Source organism: Lampris incognitus, chromosome 5 (genome assembly GCF_029633865.1).
Source record: "Lampris incognitus isolate fLamInc1 chromosome 5, fLamInc1.hap2, whole genome shotgun sequence".
Lineage (NCBI taxonomy): Eukaryota > Metazoa > Chordata > Actinopteri > Lampriformes > Lampridae > Lampris > Lampris incognitus.
Window position 1 is genome coordinate 30,766,450 of NC_079215.1, and position 19,574 is coordinate 30,786,023.

At 43.4% G+C, this 19,574-nt stretch overlaps 1 protein-coding gene across 3 annotated transcripts in view; it reads left to right on the plus strand.

Moving 5' to 3' along the window:
• The first annotated feature begins 653 nt into the window (after positions 1–653).
• Positions 654–19,574, plus strand: part of lef1 (lymphoid enhancer-binding factor 1) — a 44,919-nt gene continuing 25,998 nt past the window's right edge. For 2 of the 3 annotated variants that reach the window (XM_056280401.1, XM_056280403.1), the window contains exons 1-3: positions 654–857; positions 2,405–2,471; positions 3,810–3,937. In XM_056280401.1, coding sequence (XP_056136376.1) covers positions 654–857; positions 2,405–2,471; positions 3,810–3,937 — 399 coding nt within the window. Of the gene's footprint in view, positions 862–2,404; positions 2,472–3,809; positions 3,938–19,574 lie in introns of all 3 variants that reach the window. The other variant, XM_056280402.1, reaches the window with a different exon arrangement.

Sequence of the window (19,574 nt, forward strand, 5' to 3'; positions counted from 1 at the left end):
ATCCCGTAGATCTAAAGCGTCACGACGGTGTGTGTGTGTGTGTGTGTGTGTGTTTTGTATGTGTGTGCCAATTACAGACTGCACGAGACTGGCCATCACGCTCTTCGACCTCACTTCACTTAAAGGACAGCAAATCTAACGGGACCATTGATTGAGGAACTATTTTTTTCTAAGTGCACTTCGTCCTACTTTCTGCTTTGCACTGGACCAGTCACGTTTCGTCAACTCCGTACGTTAAGTCTTAGTGATGATAGTTTAACTTGCGCTTTTCATAGTGCCGCTGCCCGAGCGCGCACACCAAGCATCCATCCTCACTGAAAACATCTTCAGTATTTTCTTCTTCTTCTTTTTTAATTCCGTCTTCAGATTGTTTTTTTTTCTCACTGCGAGACGCCGTAAAACACCACCAACACCACCACTCATCACCAACACCACCACCACCACCACCACCACCACCAACAGCAACAGTAGCAACACACCCCTGTTGCTTAGCATCGAGGCCGACGGTGCGTTCGCAAGCCGCTTCCTCGTGCCGGCGCTCCGAAGTGAGAGACCGAAGCCACTTCCAGGAGGCGGTTTCCGGTTTCGTTGTGGGATTCTCTGATAACTCCGCAGTTTGGACAGCGCGGCTGTCTGTCGTCTGTAAATCAGAAATGCCACAGTTAGCAGGCGGCGGCGGCGGGGACCCGGAGCTTTGCGCCACGGATGAAATGATTCCCTTTAAAGACGAAGGAGACCCGCAGAAAGAGCAGATATTCGCCGAACTTAGTCACTCGGAGGAAGAAGGGGACCTGGCGGATATCAAGTCATCTTTAGTAAACGAGTCGGAGACGAGTCCAAACAGCAACAGTCATGATGTGAGTCTGTTTTGTTGTTGTTTTATTGTATTTTTTATATATGTTATTTATGTTTCAAATCCCGGGTGTCCCACAACAATGGCTTGTACTAAAACTTTGCAGCCACATAATCTACTTAAACCTCAGTCGATATGTAGGTGCACCGTTGGCTAGATGGATCTCAGGCGTGCCATCGTCCTTCGTGGAGACACTACCAAGTGTTGGCCTATTTAATTCTGTTATTTATTGATTGGGAAGTTTTTGGAAGATGTTTGATCAAAAACGGCATTTTAATATGTAAGTTGTAGGATAACATGTAAATATGACATTTCCAGTGACACGATGCATAGACTCCAAGCAGGGTTTATGTTGGTTTAGGACTCATCACCACTATTAAAAACAAGTTGATGTATGTTTTATGGCCAAATCCTTTTAATTACCAACTGCACAAAGCAACAAGAACCAAATTACGTAAGCAACAGCAACACCATTATCATCAACAACAACAACAACAACAACAACAAATCAGTAATACCAAGACTAACAATGATATCAAAAATAATAATCATGACAGCGATAATAATAATGATAATAATACAATCAGTAAATGCAATCAGTTATACAATACAGTATAAAATGTTCCAGGTCTGAAAATTGCGCTCCTTGATTTTACAATTCTTGGTGAAATATTAAAAGGCAACTAGAGAAGAGATGGCGCCTCTAAATTTTTGTTGTTGTTGTTGTATAAATGGAAGAGAATTTATCTGAAGTTTTTATGGATTCTATATTATAGCTTAACGACGAGCTGACATACTTGCTGCTAAACATCTCATGTGTTTGATTATACAAGTGCACATCCTTGCAAACTCGATCTTGAGTCCTTTTAATTTTCTCTCACTGACTCCTGCGTTGAGACGAGGATGCAGGTCCTCGGTGATGCTTCCCGCGGTTAGTCTGACATTAACCAGTGTTAATGGATTTCTGGTGGCTCCTGACTTAGACTGTACACATACGCAAGCAAATGTCATACAGACTCATGAGACGGAGCCTGAATGTTAATTAGAAATCTAGCGAAATTCTCAGACTCTGCTTGAAGCCACCCTGAGGGGTCTGAACCGCAAAAGGAGGCTTTCTTGCCAATTCTGACTTGAGACGAGAAGGGAAATGGATGAATAAGGTCCAGGGGATTTTTGAGAGACAAAAAAAAAAGTCTGCACTGTTTCCTCTATTGTGGAATGAATTTATATCTCTCTTCTAGGTGCCAGTTCATTTATAACACAGATTTAGGAGTGGTCTGAAATTGAACGAAAATGATTGGAAGATGATAATGACAATAATTTAATTTGTATGGTTCTTAAAAACATGAGCCTTAATTGAGAGGTTCTGTTTGAAGGTGAAACGGAGAGGGAGGGGTGAATGTGTTTGCACTGCTTTTGTTGACAAACTAATGGGTGACACTCCTGTTCATGACCGTTGGATCACAACAGTCTGTTGAAAATTTTTGTTCGAAGATCCTCAGAACTGATTCAGATTAATTAACTTTCTTCTTTTCTTCTTTTCGTTCACAGGCAGTTAGACAGTCCCAAATACCACAAGATTCATATCACGAAAAACACAGAGACCATCCAGATGATGGTAAGTGACAGTCCCTCCTACCATCGGTGCATCTTAATGTATAACCTACCAGTTTGAGGCAACAAAAAGATATGATTTAGATTTTGCAAAAAAAAAAAAATTCGAGCACCTTGTCAAGAAGGTGGGAGTTAAAAAGTGTGACAAAGCACTGACATTGTCTTCGCATATAGAACTGATTAGTCACACAGGTGGTCCTTTTCTTATCAGACCCTCTGTTTTCTCCTGCCCAGGCAGATGATGTCTGAACCCAGTGTGGTCAGGACATGATGCCATACCCTCATGACCACATCTACCTGTTACCTCCCTCAGTAGAGGGCAATGGATGAATAAATGCTAAGTAACAAATATCTAGTGTAAAGCTACATGATCAACAGAGAACCAATATCGTCTATTCTAATTTTAAAATTGGGATATTATTGATTGGAAATTGTTGATGCCAGAGGAAAAAAATGACCTGATGCCACACTTGGCATAGGAATTGGAAAATGTGTCACTATGTTATTTGCCTTTACATACTATTTAGCCAAATACATATTCTCCTTGGCTGCATTGCCATATGTAAAACGTTGCAGCCTCTCTTGGCTCTTGTATTCTGACCCGACTGCTGCAGGTCATGATCGGTGCTTTGTGAAAGAGAGTGTGTTCACTTTGTTTCCCCTTTTCAACCCTGAATAGGATCCCTTTAAACTAAACACTGGCTTTCTCCACAGCAACTTCCATGTTGCCATCAGTCAATGTGACACCCCCCCCCCCACCATCCACCCACCCCCACCCCATTATCAAGCAAGCGGGTTAGTGGTGAGTGTAGTTGTATTGAGGCCTCTTGTATAGTGGCCCCCACTTAGGTCAGAGTTATAGAGGAACGGTTGGGGCATCTCCTATTTTGACACAGTGCGTATGTTCTTCTAATTGGTGCTAATTGGCACAGAGGGACTCCATTGTTCCACCGTATAATACGACCCTCCTCTCAAAGACGGGAAGAGAAAGCCCAAACAAAAGGCTGTGACAAAACCAGGCACGGGTCAAAAGCGATCAACAGCGATATCATTACTGCATCCAAAAAAAGACAGGGGAACTTCGTATTATGAGTTTCGCTTTGTTATTATAACAAGCCTGGTCGAAATAATGTATCCCATTTGGGTTTGAAATCAGCCACCTCTATTTACCATTGTGTTTAAAGACATGGGGACATGGGGATCCAAGTAGTGCAGATGGGATTTCTTTCCTCTTCTTTTTTTTTAACTATTTGATGAGTACTTTACCAAACCTTGAATTTTATTTGCATAGTTGAGTCATGTGACAACAGCACAGTGGCATGTCTCTTGTCATCTTTACCAGGGAAGCACCAAGACATATATGGTAAGGGTCATCCATACCCCGGCTACCCAGGCTACATCATGATGACCAACATGAATAACGACTCCTACATGAACAATGGCTCCCTTTCACCGCCCATGCCCAGAACGGTCAGTGTCTACTTTTTTATCTACAAATCACGCTATTTGTGAATTCAATTCAAATTTTATTTTCACATCACAATCGGCAAAGTTTGGGGGACAAAAAATCATCAAATAAGTCTTAGACAAGAACCTCCAGTCAGCTCAAACTAAACAAGCATCAGAGGCGTTAACGTGGTATGTTATCTGTTTCCCAGTCAAAAACTAAGGGGACGAGGAGAGTTGTGGCTCTCTTGGTTTTAAGAAGCATGGACATGTAATTCACCTGTCAAATCAAATAATCATTATCATCTGACAATCTGGAATATGTGAGATTATGAACAATGAAAATTTGTCAAATGATCATTTTTTTAGAAATAGTGGTCTGCATCAACAAACCAATGAGAAAACAAACACCTTTTATGCATTACAAATGATCGGAGGCCAAATTCCACATGATCTCTGTTGCAATGCTACCAAATAAGGGATTGTCATTTAAGAAATTAATGCACCTTTTTTTCTCAAACGGTCGACTTGGTTTTTTGTCAGTGGGATTCTGTTGAAGCATTAGTCTTTTATAAGTGATTGAAAATTTTGACAAGGATGTTAATTTCATCTTTAAACTAAGAAATGGTTACCCTACTGCATAAAAGGTTATTCTCATTGGTGGACATTTGTTGAACTGGAATTTTTCTGTCCCTTTATTAGTCCTATAGGCAAAATTGTGTCTTGGTTGGAGGCCTCAAATCACCTAAAAGTTGTTGAATATTACGTGCATCTCAAGACATTTTATTCAATAATCTTGTCTTTTGAGTATTTTTTTTCTGTGTGCATCACATCGCTTTGCAATATCTCGGCCAATATCTCAGCACTGTTTTGACTCTTGGAAACCAAATGCTGGCCATCCTTTGCAGTAAATTTACAACATTCATCTATTACTCATCATATGCCCAAATCTCAAATTATTCATTCATACCTAACCTAAGTCCTCCAATAAACACACCAAAAGCAACATCACAGCACTGTGGCTGCTTGCAAAGGGGTGCACTGAATCATCCAGGGTAGCTGCATGTGGCTGCCCTCATGTCACTGTGACGGTATTATTTTCAGCCCGACTGCAGGTCCATTTCTGGCTGCTTCCTGTGTCTGTACCATTTGCAAATTTTCCCGGGAGACAGACCCGAAACGCAGGGCAAGATAGCAGCTGTCCACCCTAATCCTATGTTTGTTTTTGTGTGTGTGTGTGTGTGTGTGTGTGTGTGTGTGTGTGTGTGTGTGTGTGTGTGTGTGTGTGTGTGTGTGTGTGTGTGTGTGTGTGTGTGTGTGTCTGTTGCACTATGTAGGACACCATCCTTAGCTTTGCTAAGGTTCATTGCCTTCCAAACCCTGCTTATATATTGTGCTAGTGCAAAGACTCAAGAGAATCACTCATAAGAACATATGTATAAGTATCAAAGAACCTGGCTCATATATAACTGTTTCTGAGTTGGTTTCATTAGACCAAACTTGTGAAGTCTAACTTACTTGTAATTTTATACAAGAATCAGCTTTTGGAAACAGATGTGTGATTGTTGAGAGGCACATGCACCATGCTGTGTGCAGCGGATCTTCAATCACACGCAACTCTAATACAGAATGATGTTAAAATTGCAGTGCCTACTCCTTGCCAAGGTTTTGGTGGATGAAGGCATGTGACATAGTTGAGAGCTTGGGTTTGTAGTTTACTCTCATTTTTACTAATAATATGGTGGTTTATGACATGTAGGATATGATGCATGTCAAGGATTTTTTTTAATGGGCAATTTTCATGATTTTCCTCATATATTCCATCATACACAATGACAGACTTTTAAAGATGTGTACGGAGACCAGCTGAAAGTCTTCAACAGAGGAAATTACCTCTCAGTGCAGATGAATTGGGCTGGGATTTTAGGCAGTTCACTGCCTGCCAAACTCATAGAAATTAACTTTAAATCACTAGCTGTTTTTTCCCCCCCACCCAATTTTCACCCTCACCCTGCCTTCAATAAAATGCTCATCTTTTCATATACGTTCCTCTCACTTATCCAATAAAAAAAAGGGGGGGAGGGGCCTGGGCTTCATGGAGGGGATCATAGAACATGACTCACCCAGCTTTCTCCCTGGATGTCAGCTTGCTGCCTCTGTTGCTGGGCCACTCTAGCCACAGTATCTGCAGGCCTGCGATCGGTTTTCACCAAGATCAAAGGCACGTTCTCTTTCATTCTTACCCATTCCCACCCCCACTCCCATCCCTAGCATTTAGATTGATTTCCATTGACCATGACATTCCTGCACATGCAGCCGAGTCATAATGGAGCTGTCGGGAGTTGCAGATTGTCAGCAGATTTTAGGGCCCATAGATATGCTGTTTGTTTGACAAGAGCTGTGTTTTGGTGAGAAGAAAGAGCTTGTATACAATCACATTAATGCCTAATGACTTGTTAATATGCAGGCGCTTGATAAAGTTTTAGTAATTTGTTTAGGTACATAGGTTAAATGGGATTAGCAGAGTCAACATTATGCTATTGTTGGTTACTTGGGTCTCTCCTCAAGAATGAACGGCATGAAACGAGTCCTGCTTGCCCATCCGTTTGCAACCATCACCGAGTTAGATACACAGAAGGATTTTGGGATGATAAAACATGGTGAATTTGGACTAATGTTAATTTTGTCTTTTTCGTTTATCTGACCAAGGTGTATGCAAGTCTGTGTCCTGTGGTAAGGTTTTGTTGAGATTTGCGGTTGCATATTGGATTATTTTGAAGGGTCTTGTCATTGTGTAACAGCTCATATTTCCTGCTGTTGAAGCGTAGGGCTGGGGCATACAAAACTCTGCAGGGGAAATGTTTGTGTTCACTCTAGCCTCCATGTCTTTGTGATTGTTGGGATTGATGATGAAATTGTGCATTTACAATACTGATTGTGCAGAAAAAGAAAAGGTAACTGCCCACGGGGGCTGTAGGCTTGCATTTGTCCTTGAATGAACAAATTAGTCCTTGAGTTTCCAAAATTGGATTTTGAAAATCTGGGCAATTATTCAAAGCACGGCCTTTAAGTAAGACATAGCAGGATGTGTGTGTGTGTGTGTGTGTGTGTGTGTGTGTGTGTGTGTGTGTGTGTGAGAGAGTGAGAGAGTGAGAGAGTGAGTGAGTGAGTGAGTGAGTGAGTGAGTGAGTGAGTGAGTGAGTGAGTGAGTGAGTGAGTGAGTGAGTGAGGGTACACATCTTTACGTGGCCTGAAACTGAAATCCATTCTCGGAGCACATGTTTACAAACTCCAACAGCGTTTGTAGTCTTGAGGTCTCAGGCAGCAGCTTGAACAGAGGGTTGGGTGGGAGTCACTGATTTTGCTCTTTTTATTCTGTGTTTTGCTGTAGGGGCAGATTAGAATGTTCTTTCCTTCTCACCTTTATTTTCCTCTCCTTCTCCCGTTGGACCCTCGGTAGACGGTCTTCCTCGCGAGGCTCGATGATGTAGGGGGTGAGGCTGCACAGCACTTTCCTTTGATGTAGTGAGAACGTGACGGATCTAGTAGCCTGCGTCGTGCAGCGTGGAATCACTAACCCAGGCTTACCTAACGGGATTTTCAGGGGTTGCTCTCATGTCCCCCAGTGCCATGTGTGTCCTGAGCCCATGCCCCTAGCTCTACCATGGAAGAGCTCTTTTAAAGAGAACACTACATTTCCCAGCAGCCTTCCATGTCCTCGAACAATGTTTTAGTTGGCGATATATGGCACCTTGTGTAGTTTTCCATCCATCCATTATCCGAACCGCTTATCCTGCTCTCAGGGCCGCGGGGATGCTGGAGCCTATCCCAGCAGTCATTGGGCGGCAGGCGGGGAGACACTCTGGACAGGCCGCCAGGCCATCACACAGGGCCGACACACACACACTTGGCCGATTTACTTGTGTAGTTTTATTTATTTATGATCTTACACTGTAGGGTGGACAGATGGGTGAAGCACAGGATTGAAGTGTATTGCCATTTGACAGCCAGACTCCATGTGATAAATATCTGCTTGTCTTGTTGGGGACATAGTCTCTAGTAAGTGCCGCATTTCGCATTCTAAAGAATTGCATTTTACCCGAGTATCTGGCAAAGGACAGCGATAAGCCGTCCTATTTCACCCTTAAAGCTATCAAGACTAGCCACCAAATTTACTCAGACCGAACAGCACAACAACCACAGTCACACTGGCGTTGATGTCATCTGCTGCACAGGTCTGACAAACAGCCAGGTATGTGTGAGAGAAATGGAGCGTGAGGGACCTCACACAGAATGAACAGTCCCCCCCCCCCCCCCGCCGCTGCCTTCCCATGGCCCTTTTTGAAGTGCCGCTCGATCTCGATGCTTTCTAAATGTAACGTTGATGCCAGCGTTTCCTCATGTCGTCTACTGTGTAGTGTCGCTGGTTGACACGTTTACTCCATATGCGTAGAGCTAAGGACCTCCATGTGGTTGCAATTGGCTTATCAGCGTCTTTCATCTTGTTAAATGGAGCTCAGCAGAGGGATCCTCTCTCCAAACTCGAAAGACTTTATGTTGGGTGAGAAGCAAAATAATAACAATCCAGTGTTGCAAGGTAATTTGTCTCTTTATAAACTATATGCCCTCATTAATTTCGTTTAGTAAGATAAATATTTGTTCCTTTTGAGCTGTCTGTATCAAATAAAGATTTTCATACTTGAGACTGCATTTAACAAGGCAGTCATTACATAGCCATTCGAAGGCACGATGTCGTAAGTCTCCAAGAAAAAAAATATAGATATATATACATATCCCTTCAAAACTAAGTGGAAACTTGAGAAGCCCAACATTTCCTTCTGACACAAAGTGAGCAGTAGATAAAAGTCAGGTATAGACATTAAATTGACTAAGAAATGAAAGATGTGTGTATTGAAACTCTTGTCAATTTCATTCATTGCGATCACTGTGTAGTTCGCTGAGGACCTCAAGTGCATCCTAAAATTTTTTTGGGAGATGGTAATCAAACGACACCAAAAAACCACTCAGTCGACCCTTTTATGTTTTTGAACACAGAAGAAGGCTAGTGTGTGTGTGTGTGTGTGTGTGTGTGTGTGTGTGTGTGTGTGTGTGTGTGTGTGTGTGTGTGTGTGTGTGTGTGTGACTTTCAGCCTCTACGGCTATTTACTTGTCATATATACTTGTCTATGTGTATTCTAATGCGTTCAAGGCAACACACTGAAAGCTAAAAACAGTTTGTTTGGCCCTCTTTTCCCTGACCCGGATAAAGCTCCACCAGGCATGCTGTGCTGCATGGCACAGCACCTGCTGAGAGGGCCTCAATCCACACCAGTTGCCTGCTGTGGATCTGAAGGGGGTCAGTGGATGGATATGCTAAGGTTGTCTCTTAGCCCCGCTTTTGTTTAAAAGATCAGGGTGTGGTCTCCCGATTGGGAGGGACGTGAAAACGGGAAGAGAAGGGATATGGGTACATGTGTGGTTTTGTTTTGTCTCTTCATGGCACAGTTGTCGCCATTTAGGCTTGTTGTGGTGATGGAGCTTTAAAGTGATGACGTCAATTTGAGTCCCTTGGACCGCATCCTGGTCTGTTTAGTTTTTGTTTTTTTTTTGGTCAATGGAAAAATGAATGGGAGGTGTAGCTCCTGTTTGCCAGTCATACTGTTCTCAAAATATTTTGTGTATGTATACACACACACACACATCTCTCTCTCTCTTTCTCTCGCTCTCTCTCTGTCTATCTATCATATACATATATATATATATAATCTGCTATTGATGCTGCATGATGTCACGCAGTACAGGTAGAACAGTGGTGGAGGGAAGAATCAGATGGGACAGTAAATATGGTGACATGGAAAAAAACTGCCAGTCTAGGTTATGCTTGTGTTTTGTTGTTTGCCTTTTTAGATAGCAACTTCAAAGCCTACCAGAAACCACCTCAACAGATAAAGAAATATGCAATAATCGCTGAAATTAAGGCAAGATAGTCAAATGATTGCTTTTGATCAAGTTAGTAGCAACCTTTCTACTCCCCAATTTATCTTTCCATTCCGTTGAAATGCGGATTGATGGGGAACACCATGTCCGAGCATTGAAGCGACACGCCACTTTATAGCTCTATTTGTCCTCTGCTGAATTCTTTGAGGTGAGGCGCTGATAAGAAATCCTGCAAACTGTGGTGCCAGGGAAGCAGCCGTTTTGCCATCTCTGTAATTACTCTCCAAACATTGATAGGTTTTTATGAAGGCTTCAGAGTAGATGGATATGAACGGGTAAAATTAAAGTTATCTACAAACGTGCTCAAAATCTTCTAGCAAGGCCATTACGCCGTCATAGAAAACAAACTCCCTGTAATTTATTTGGATAAGCCGTTAACCCACTTGTGGCTTGACCATGGAAAAGTTGTCCGTAGTGCTTTGCTGTTACTTAGTGAAAGCATACAGTAAGTGACATATTGTGCAGCTTTATTGACTTTGTTCTGAGAGTATGTTCATCTGTAAAGAGGTGAGCAGTGTTACTGCTGGTAAACTGCATTTTGGGGAACAATGGGACCACAGGGGTGAAACATGGGTGCAAATCCTGCCGACTGTGTCCAGACTTCAGAGAGACTGAAACAGCCCTCGTATTGTCCGACTGAGGAATAAAGCAATGATCAATAGCTGCTCTGTTTGTATGAAGTTGTTCACTCTCTCTCTCTCTCTCTCTCTCTCTCTCTCTCTCTCTCTCTCTCTCTCTCTCTCTCTCTCTCTCTCTCTCTCTCTCTCTCTCTCTCTTTTCCCCTTTTTGAGTTTTCATATTTTTCAGAAGCTCATTATTTCTTTTTGCAGCTGTGGGTGTGAGAGCTAAAGAGGCTCACATGCACTGTGTATCTGACAGTGCTGAAATATTAATGTCCCCAGTGTAGGAGGTTGGTATAGGGCCTGCATAGTTACAGTACAAAGGGTGCCTTCTTGCCATCAGGCTTTATTAGCCAAGCTGTGAAATGAATAGATGGATAGAGCTCGCATTCGCTCTTCATGCTATCTTTTTTTTTTTTTTGCGGTGAACATCACTGCTTTTTTTTCCTCTAACCATTCCCAACACATACACCGGACCGGTATTAAGGCACATGCACACAGACATTGTGCACACACACACATGCATACATCAGCACACTATTCTTTTAAGCTTTCTGTGGGAGGACAAGGGGGAGGGGTTTTGCTATCAAGTCATTTTGTGTGGTCTTGGCCATAAAAAAACAGCCAGTTCTTTGACTGTGAAAAAAGTCTGTCTTTAATTATTGGGAAACCCATAAAAGTTTGTCGCTCCTTTCATATCGGCCGCAGAATTGAAAACAAATGCTGCATCCTCCCCTCCTCTCCTTTGAACTGGCCAATTATGGAGTTGTGAAAATAAAAATCAGCCTGTAGATTTCTGTCTCTCTCTCCTTGTTTCCTCTATTTCTCGCTCTTTCCTTCTTCCTCCTTCGCTCCTTTTTCCCCCCTCTTCTCCCCCCTTGTTTTTGAAGACACCAAGGGATGGGGGGTGGGGGGGATCACTGATGTCAAAGTCAAAACCAAAAGCATTAAGAAAACTGGCGAAATGCAATACAGCTGCAATCCGACATGACGCTGGAAAATGGGGCTGAGGAGCAGAAAGCCTCTCTCCCGTATTCCCAGGGCGCGCAACTGCTCCCGGCCTTGGCTTTGATCTCTTCAAAGCCTCCTGCCTCCTACTAGATGGAGAGTCTTGGCTGCCGCTCGTGAGCGCCGGAGTGGGGTAGGGGGATGGGGGGGGGGGGTGTTCGTTTGTTCGTTCATTCGTTCGTGTGTGTGTGTGTGTGTGTGTGTGTGTGTGTGTGTGTGTGTGTGTGATTTGGGAGGGAGGAGAATCGTTGTCTTTGCCTTCCTAGGTCTGAAATCAATCACGGTGCCGAGGCAATTATGTGTAATTCAACCCAAGTCAGATTAGTGACTGTTGTTACCTGAGCAACCGGAGCTCCGTAATCTACGAGACACACCGGCCTTACTGGCGGCGAAGTTGCCAGGAATAGTAACGGGCGAGGAAAACTACAGGGAGAGGTGCTGACAAGCAGGCTGCCACACTGCTGTCCAGCAGGGCAGAAAATCGCAGTACAATGGAGTGATTACACTTGCAGATGTAGCCATATTTATGACTGGTAGGATGGAGAGAACAGAAGGAGCGAGGAGCACTGATTATCATGGAGCTTGCTAGCTTGTGCGCTAACCAGCCAGGTCCCCTTTGTGTTTGGAGCGCGTGCATGACGTCACCTCCTCTGTGCACCCTTTTCTTTCCCACTCTGTCCCCCTCCAGTGCCATATCTCTATCCCTCACGCCCTCCACAGTCAGCTCCAAAACCCAAGCTTGGCCAAGGCTCGTGCCCCAGGCACCCAATTTGCTATGGCTGGAGAAAACTCAATGGCCCCAAGTCGCCGAGGATAAGGCAGAGCAGAATGACACTCTTCCCCCGCTGTTGCAGTGGGTCTGATCCATGCAACTGTTAAAGTGTCTTAGTTACAACACTGTAACAATTAACATTCCCCAGCCTTGTGTCTGGTTGAATTGGGAGTTTTATCCAAATTATGCTTGCTCCTAGTTGCAAAAAGTCTTGAAAGTTGTAAGGGGTTGATTCTTAACAATGCACTTGACCAAAATGGCTGTTTGTGGGTTTTTTTTTAATTCATTTCATGAGTCCGTTACTTATCCTTTCAGAATTTATAGTGTTGGACTGTCAATTTTGATTTTGCCTTTTTATTATTGGATGACTACATTTTATTGGAGGTAGCTGCTTGCTGTTGGTTGTTTTGACTCTTCCTCCTTGTTCTGTAGCTCTGATGTCACGGGGAAGAGAACAGGGCTTTATTTATCTGCAGCAGTCACTTCATGCAGGATGATGAAACCCATATAAATATCTAGCAAGAATGCGTTGGTTCATCTGATGAGCCTGCTTTGGGCTCCACACTTCCTTTGATCATCTGGTTACTCTGATGGGGATGGAAAGCACTCATTTCCCTTAAGGAATGTAAACATTAAGAAAATTACACACACGATCCTGTTAAATGGGGATTGCATTGATTGATCATGTTTATTTGTTACATTCTCACAAATTGTACCGACACAAGGGACCCAGAGCTGGCTGTTAAATTCAAAGGTCGCATGGAACAGGTTACTAGTTCTGTGGCATGGATGTAAGCCCCCCCCCCGAGCAGGACCCCCTGAGATCGACCGCGGCTCTCAACTCAAGGTCGCAGGTGAGGCTTTTCATCTGCTTCAATAGAGGGACATCACAGAGGCATCCTTTGCTTTGTGCTACCTGTCATCAAACAATGCGTCAAAATACCAAATCAATCCCACCTCTTCCATAAAACTATGAAATGAAAGATACCGAAATGCAAGCACCTTGTTATTGGCCCCCGCACCTCAACTTCCAACTGCCACCTGCACCTGTGCTCCACCATCATGGGCACAGAGCCTAAAATAGTGGAGAAAAATGGTGGAAGTGCAAGTATGTGAGCAGCCCGCACCACCTCCTCATGTCCTACATCCTGTCTATTGACAACTCTGAAGATGTTCCAATATGATCAGGACTATTGACTTTGTCAGAAATTCTCCACTCCTCTATTTCTTTAAATTTTCAGAATGAGTGAATGATGTAATTGATTAGTTTTCAGTTGTACGTACTGATCAACATACACACGGATGAAATGCATTTATTCTGGGGGCATAATACTTGATTTTTACAACTCGTGAAAAGATAAATTGATAGCCATAGGAGATACTCTGTGCACATAATCACAGAAGGTAGCACAACATGTGTGGTATTGATCAATGAGGGACTATGCCTGTTTTACCTCTGCTGAAGGCAAACCATTTTTTGTCTTAATGATGAAATTACACCAGGTTGCATTAGGAAGAACCCCACAAAATTGAATTATCACCATAGTGTGTTTATTGTATTGTCTTTGTTCATTTCAGATTGTGGTCTCTTGAGTGTAGCATCAGGTGCATTAGTGTAGTTTAGAGGGCTGATGTAGCCATATGCCTCAGGCCTAAGTAGTTCTTTTGTGGCTTCGACATCGACCATTATCATTTCTTTAAAGGTATCAAGGGATAATTAGACGCTCGCTCTTGCCATGTTTTACATGGTCATTGCTTTGTTTGTCTTAAGATGAACACATCTGGGCCACAAAAGGAACCAATGAAGGCGGAGCTTCCTTTTGACCACTCAAGTCCTTGGAGAGGTTCTTGAAATGTTCCTACTACTATGTGGACTTAGAAAAGGTTTTTTTTACAGAGGGATAAGCTCTGAATGGCTTTGTGCTTCCATTCAGATCTAAGCTGTGTGTGTGTGTGTGTGTGTGTGTGTGTGTGTGTGTGTGTGTGTGTGTGTGTGTGTGTGTGTGTGTGTGTGTGTGTGTGTACACGCGCATGTGAAAACCCCAAAAATGGGTGGTTTTAATGACTAATTCTAGACCAATTTTTCCCTTGGGGATGAATAAAGTATTCTGATTATGATTCTGAAAGGCAGTTGTTGGGCGTCTGACCAGATAATCTCTAAAACAAGGACTCCCACCCAAACAGGAGGGGGTACTGTTTTATTGTCTGCAAGTATGAGACACCCCCCCCCCCAAATTTGTAATGAGATCCATAATCATAAATGTTCTTTTTGCATTGTGTCTTCAAACCTGTGTCAAGGATTATTCGACTGATATAGTTAAGCAAAATTATGCATTGCTATTTACAATTTGACAGTGTCTTATTATAAATAATGGTAAAAAGAATTGTCTTCTTTGTATGGGTGATGGTCAGGTTGTGCACCAAGAACTCATTATGGCCTTCCGATGCATTCCGAATCCCAAAACACCCATACAATTGAATGGAGACCCCATCACCACCACCGACTCTTTTAAATTCCTTGGAACATACATCAGCAATAACCTGAAGTGGAAAATTAACACTGAACACATCATTGCAAAAGCTCAACAACAACTTTACTTTGTTAGGCAGCTTAAAAAATACTGGCTCAAACATCAACTGCTCATTCTGTTTTACTCAGCCATTATTGAGTCCATCATAACATCTTCTATTACAGTATGGTACGGTGGCACAGACAGTCAAACACGGAAAAAATTGCAGCGGATTGTCAACAAGGCATCCAAAATCATAGGCAACCCATTCCCCTCAGTTGAATCTCTACATACTAACTGGACTGTAAAGCGAGCAAAGAAGAACATCCGACCCCTCACATCCTGCTCATCACCTCTTCCAGCTCCTTCCGTCAGGGAGGCATTACAGGTCACTGTCCATTAAGACTAAACACTTCACAAACAGTTTTTTTCCCCCCTAGCCATCAGGACTCCGAATTCCTCCCTATAGTCCCCTCCTCACACACCACTGGCATAAATACCACCATTCACCTAATTGTTATGCATGATATGTTTGTTTCTGTTATTGTGTAACTGTATTGTTCGTGATAATATGTGGAGTGTCTGTTGTTGTCCATGTATGTACTGTGCTGCAGAGTTTAAAGTGTATCAAAAACAAATTCCACCGGCCTTGGTCGAGTGGCTAATAAAAAAACAAATTTTTTTAAAAAAAAAATCTAATCTAAAAAATCTAATTTGGCTCACCCCAGGTAACAAAATATTGCACACTGGTAGTTTTGCACTTTGAGAATGAGGGATAATGTGCGCTTATCTTTAAAAGCAAAGGAGCGGTAAGGTGAAAAGGGTGATCATGGGATGACTGGGTCAGTAGTTCAGAGAGAGGTCACTGCACAGGTGTCACGATACCCGGGGCAAAATGGCTGCTTTGTGTCCTGCCGCGGTTAAAACGCGCACAAATATACTCTTGTACTTTCCGAGAACTGTACGAGTCACCAATGAAATGCATTGGTTTCCTGTGCGTCGATGTAACTGCCACGAAATGTATAATTTGGGTGCCGTTAAGAGCTGTTAACTGTTAAATGCTCACCAAATTGTCAGAATTTCTTTCCCATAAACATCTGTGTGGGTGTGTACGTGTGCCTGTGTGTGTGAAATAGAGAGGGAAAACTAGGTCAATTCACTCTGAAGCTTGGAGGCAGCCCTCATTCAAAGCATCTCCCTATACACATTTTCCTGGCAAGTGCCATCAAACCTTTACCGTAAACACAGCAGTTCCGTCTCTCAACGTATTCACACAGTTTCTCTGGCTAGCTCGCTGTGCTAATATTTACCCATTCCCCCTTTTTAACAGATGATGTGTGTAATGCTAGCATCAGAGCTAGCTTGGACTTAGTGGGACGAACACTGTCTCCAGCTCTCATCTCCACAGGTAGAGAGACACAAAGACCCCCACCAGACTCTTATTTTACCCCCTCAACGCTGAGCTGCCAAATCCAAACTGACAGCCATTCATGCCCAGAATACCTGGGCAAAAGCTTTTTGGGATGGGGGTGGGGGGCACTATCTAGGTGTAGCAGGCAAATCCTCTCTTGTTTGGTAGTCTATGAAGGTTCTGCATTAGACGATTTCTCAGCATTTTTTCCCCCCGTTTCTATACTGCTCTTTCTCTCGTCCTTTTTCCACCAGTATTGTGCAAAAGGCTATGGTTTTTAGCGCACTAGCCACACAAAGCTAGCTAGTGCTGTGTTTTTGATATTTGTGAATGTCTCTTGGGGCCTGCTGTGGTGTTGATGTGAATGTGGCTGTTGGCATATACGTGGTGCCTGGCATGAATGAAGCAACTCAGCAGTCCAAAGCTGGTTTCTAATGATAAATCATGCAGTGTGTTAATGCAGCAGTAGGGCGGCTATAAATAGCACTGGAGAGGGATGCCGTTTGATTCAGGAGGAAAAAATAAAGCAGCGCTCCAAAGTTTTCCTGCTTGTGGTCAGCTTTAGAGGGTGTGAATGTGAATATAGGAACCCTAGCACTAGAATTTCTCCGTAACAGCTAGAAATAAGCATTTTCCAGCTTTCAGCAATATGAGTATACTGAGTATATGAGCCAATTACAGATCTTGGCACTGCACAGCAGTTGTTTGACGCATATTAACACATTTTCAGCATCCAACTATTCCATTGCCATATGGGATAGTACATAAATATAAAATTTCGCTGTTGAAGTTTGATTAATGAATAATAGGTTAGACGGTTATATGCATGCTGGAAATGGAGCTCTCTCATTGATTAAGCAACACTTTGACCAGAATGGTTGACATCAGGGTTGCCTTAATGAATGCAGGAGCTGTAATTTTGGTGTGCAGTTAACTTTCATACTTTCTATACATTATTTAATCCAGCACCTTCTTACTCAGGATTGGATGTGCACACAGCTATATTTTTGAGATTAATGAATAATAACACAAGATGGGACATACCGGGTTAAGATGCCGTCATCCAAGGCATGGTAGGCTTTGGTCTTTGGCATTATATGAATAAAAGCCAGAGTGGTGCTACAGAGAGAGCGACCATGTCCTGTGTGAGGTTATGGGTGCATGGTTGGGTGGTCACATGTGCGTGGTCTGCCATTGTGTGTATGTTTTGTGTGTGCACTTGCAGGCCTGCTGACAATGGCACTTCAGCAGAATGTTTGCCCTTTCCTCAGTCCTTTGATGAGACTAGACCCTGCTGTGATAATTATCCCTGTGCCCCACCGTAAGGTGAGCAACCTGCAGTGTGCATTGGGCTCTGCCAGAGCAGGAGCCCTCCACCACACACTCAGCCATGCAGCGATCACTGAGACATGGCCACCTCTCAGTGCTGGTGAACTGCTAAGTCCACCGGACAGTCTCATTTTTCAAGATTGTCATAAGGGAAACCTTATGATGTCCAGCAACCACAACTGCTATTTATAGACCATTCCCACTTACAGAATGCTGATGCAATATCCTCCCAAATAACATCCATCTAATCCTTGTCCCATATGAACTCCAGTAGTAATTCACTGCTCTAGCCCATCAAATGCGATCTGACCGAGGCTTACTCATTTGGAGTGATGGTGATATTTCTGCTTGAAAAAATGCCCCCGGTCAGCCATTTTCTCCCCCCCCCTCTTTTACTAGTATGATCACTCTCCAGCAGTAACACAAATTAAATAATTTGCACGCTGACAATTTCTGTAAAAGAGCTAGCTAGCATGGTTATTTTGCTTGGAGCCCACACTCGTCTTGCCAGCGAGGTCAAGGGTTTAGATTATGAAACCCCATTCAAACTCGGCTGATTTCAACAGAGGTATGTTTAGTATTCCTCCTAGTTTTATTCAGCACAGCTGTTGATGATAGGAAAGAAGACACTGTGCTACTAAAGGGTCGTTGGGCCATTTAGTTTGCATATGTGACACTTTTGGGTTTATAGGTGTGTGTTTGCACATGCAGTCTCTGCTCCCACAGCCTTTTCTCATGACCATATTTTGCAACATGTCTTTCTGTGTCTCTGTTTGCTTGAGTTTGTTTTGCTGAGTGCTTGTGTGTTCAGTGCCACATGTCGGTCATGTGCTGTCTCTTTAGGCATTAATTTGTTTAGTGTTTGATGTATGCATTCCTCTGGGTGCTTTGTGTGTGTGTGTGTGTGTGTGTGTGTGTGTGTGTGTGTGTGTGTGTGTGTGTGTGTGTGTGTGTGTGTGTGGGTGTGTGTGTGTGTGTGGGGGGGGTCTAATGATGGCAGCCAGTGTGACAATTTCCTCATATGTTGAATTTTTGTTCTAAATCAAACAGCCCCACTGCAACGTTGACTATATGGTTCATGCCTATTTCCACCATGAGGATAATTGATAAAACAGTTCCCTTTATCCGCGTCCCCATTTAGTAAGTGGCCTTACCCTCAGTGTCATAGTTTTTCTTTCAACTATTGGACTCTGACCAGCATGCGGGATTTAGGGTTGAAAGGAAATGGAGAAGGAAAGGGATTGGGGGCTTCATAGATGTAAATTTCTCTCCGGGGCAGGCTTTTCCTGCCATTCGCAGCCTCCTCCACTCCTGTCCCTGCAGTTGGATCTACTCGTTTGTCTCATTACCCCGGGCACGTGGCGCTCCCTCGCCTGCTGCCGGCCTGGCTTTCTTCTCCATTAATTGGGTTTCGTTACATTAAGCCCCCTGGCCAAAGGGCCATCCTGCCAATAAAACATTCTGTTTTTAGCGCTCCTCTGAAAGCTGCTGGGGTTCAATCCACTCTGCAAATGGTAATTGGTTATTTATTTAAGCTTTCCCAGGTTGGTCTCCCCTGGTTCCCATAAGAAGGGGGAGCCGTCCCTTTCTCTTCTGTGCTACAAAACCACTTTGTGGGGGCTTTGTAGCTCCCATGCGTGAGCGCGTGTGCACGCACACAAACACACACACACACACTCACCTGGTCTTAACAGTTGCTCTGCTGGATTTTAGCACAGGGCACGCCCTCACCTTCCCTCTTTACTGTGCAAGTTTCAGTATTTATGGAGGCTTTCCATCAGTAATCCTGGCCTCTTTGTAAACAGAGGACAAACACTCCTTAAACAAACATTGCCCCTTTCTTTCCCTTTCAAACAGGCACTTTCACTTGCCCTTTCTTTAATTCTTCTGTTAATACCCCTGAGCTGTAGTTTGTGAGGTTATTGCTCCGGTAGGGAGCAGGTGAGGTTGGGCTATGCAGAGCAAAGGGTGTGATGAGGGCTTTTCACAGAGGAGCTTTAGCAGCATGGGAATC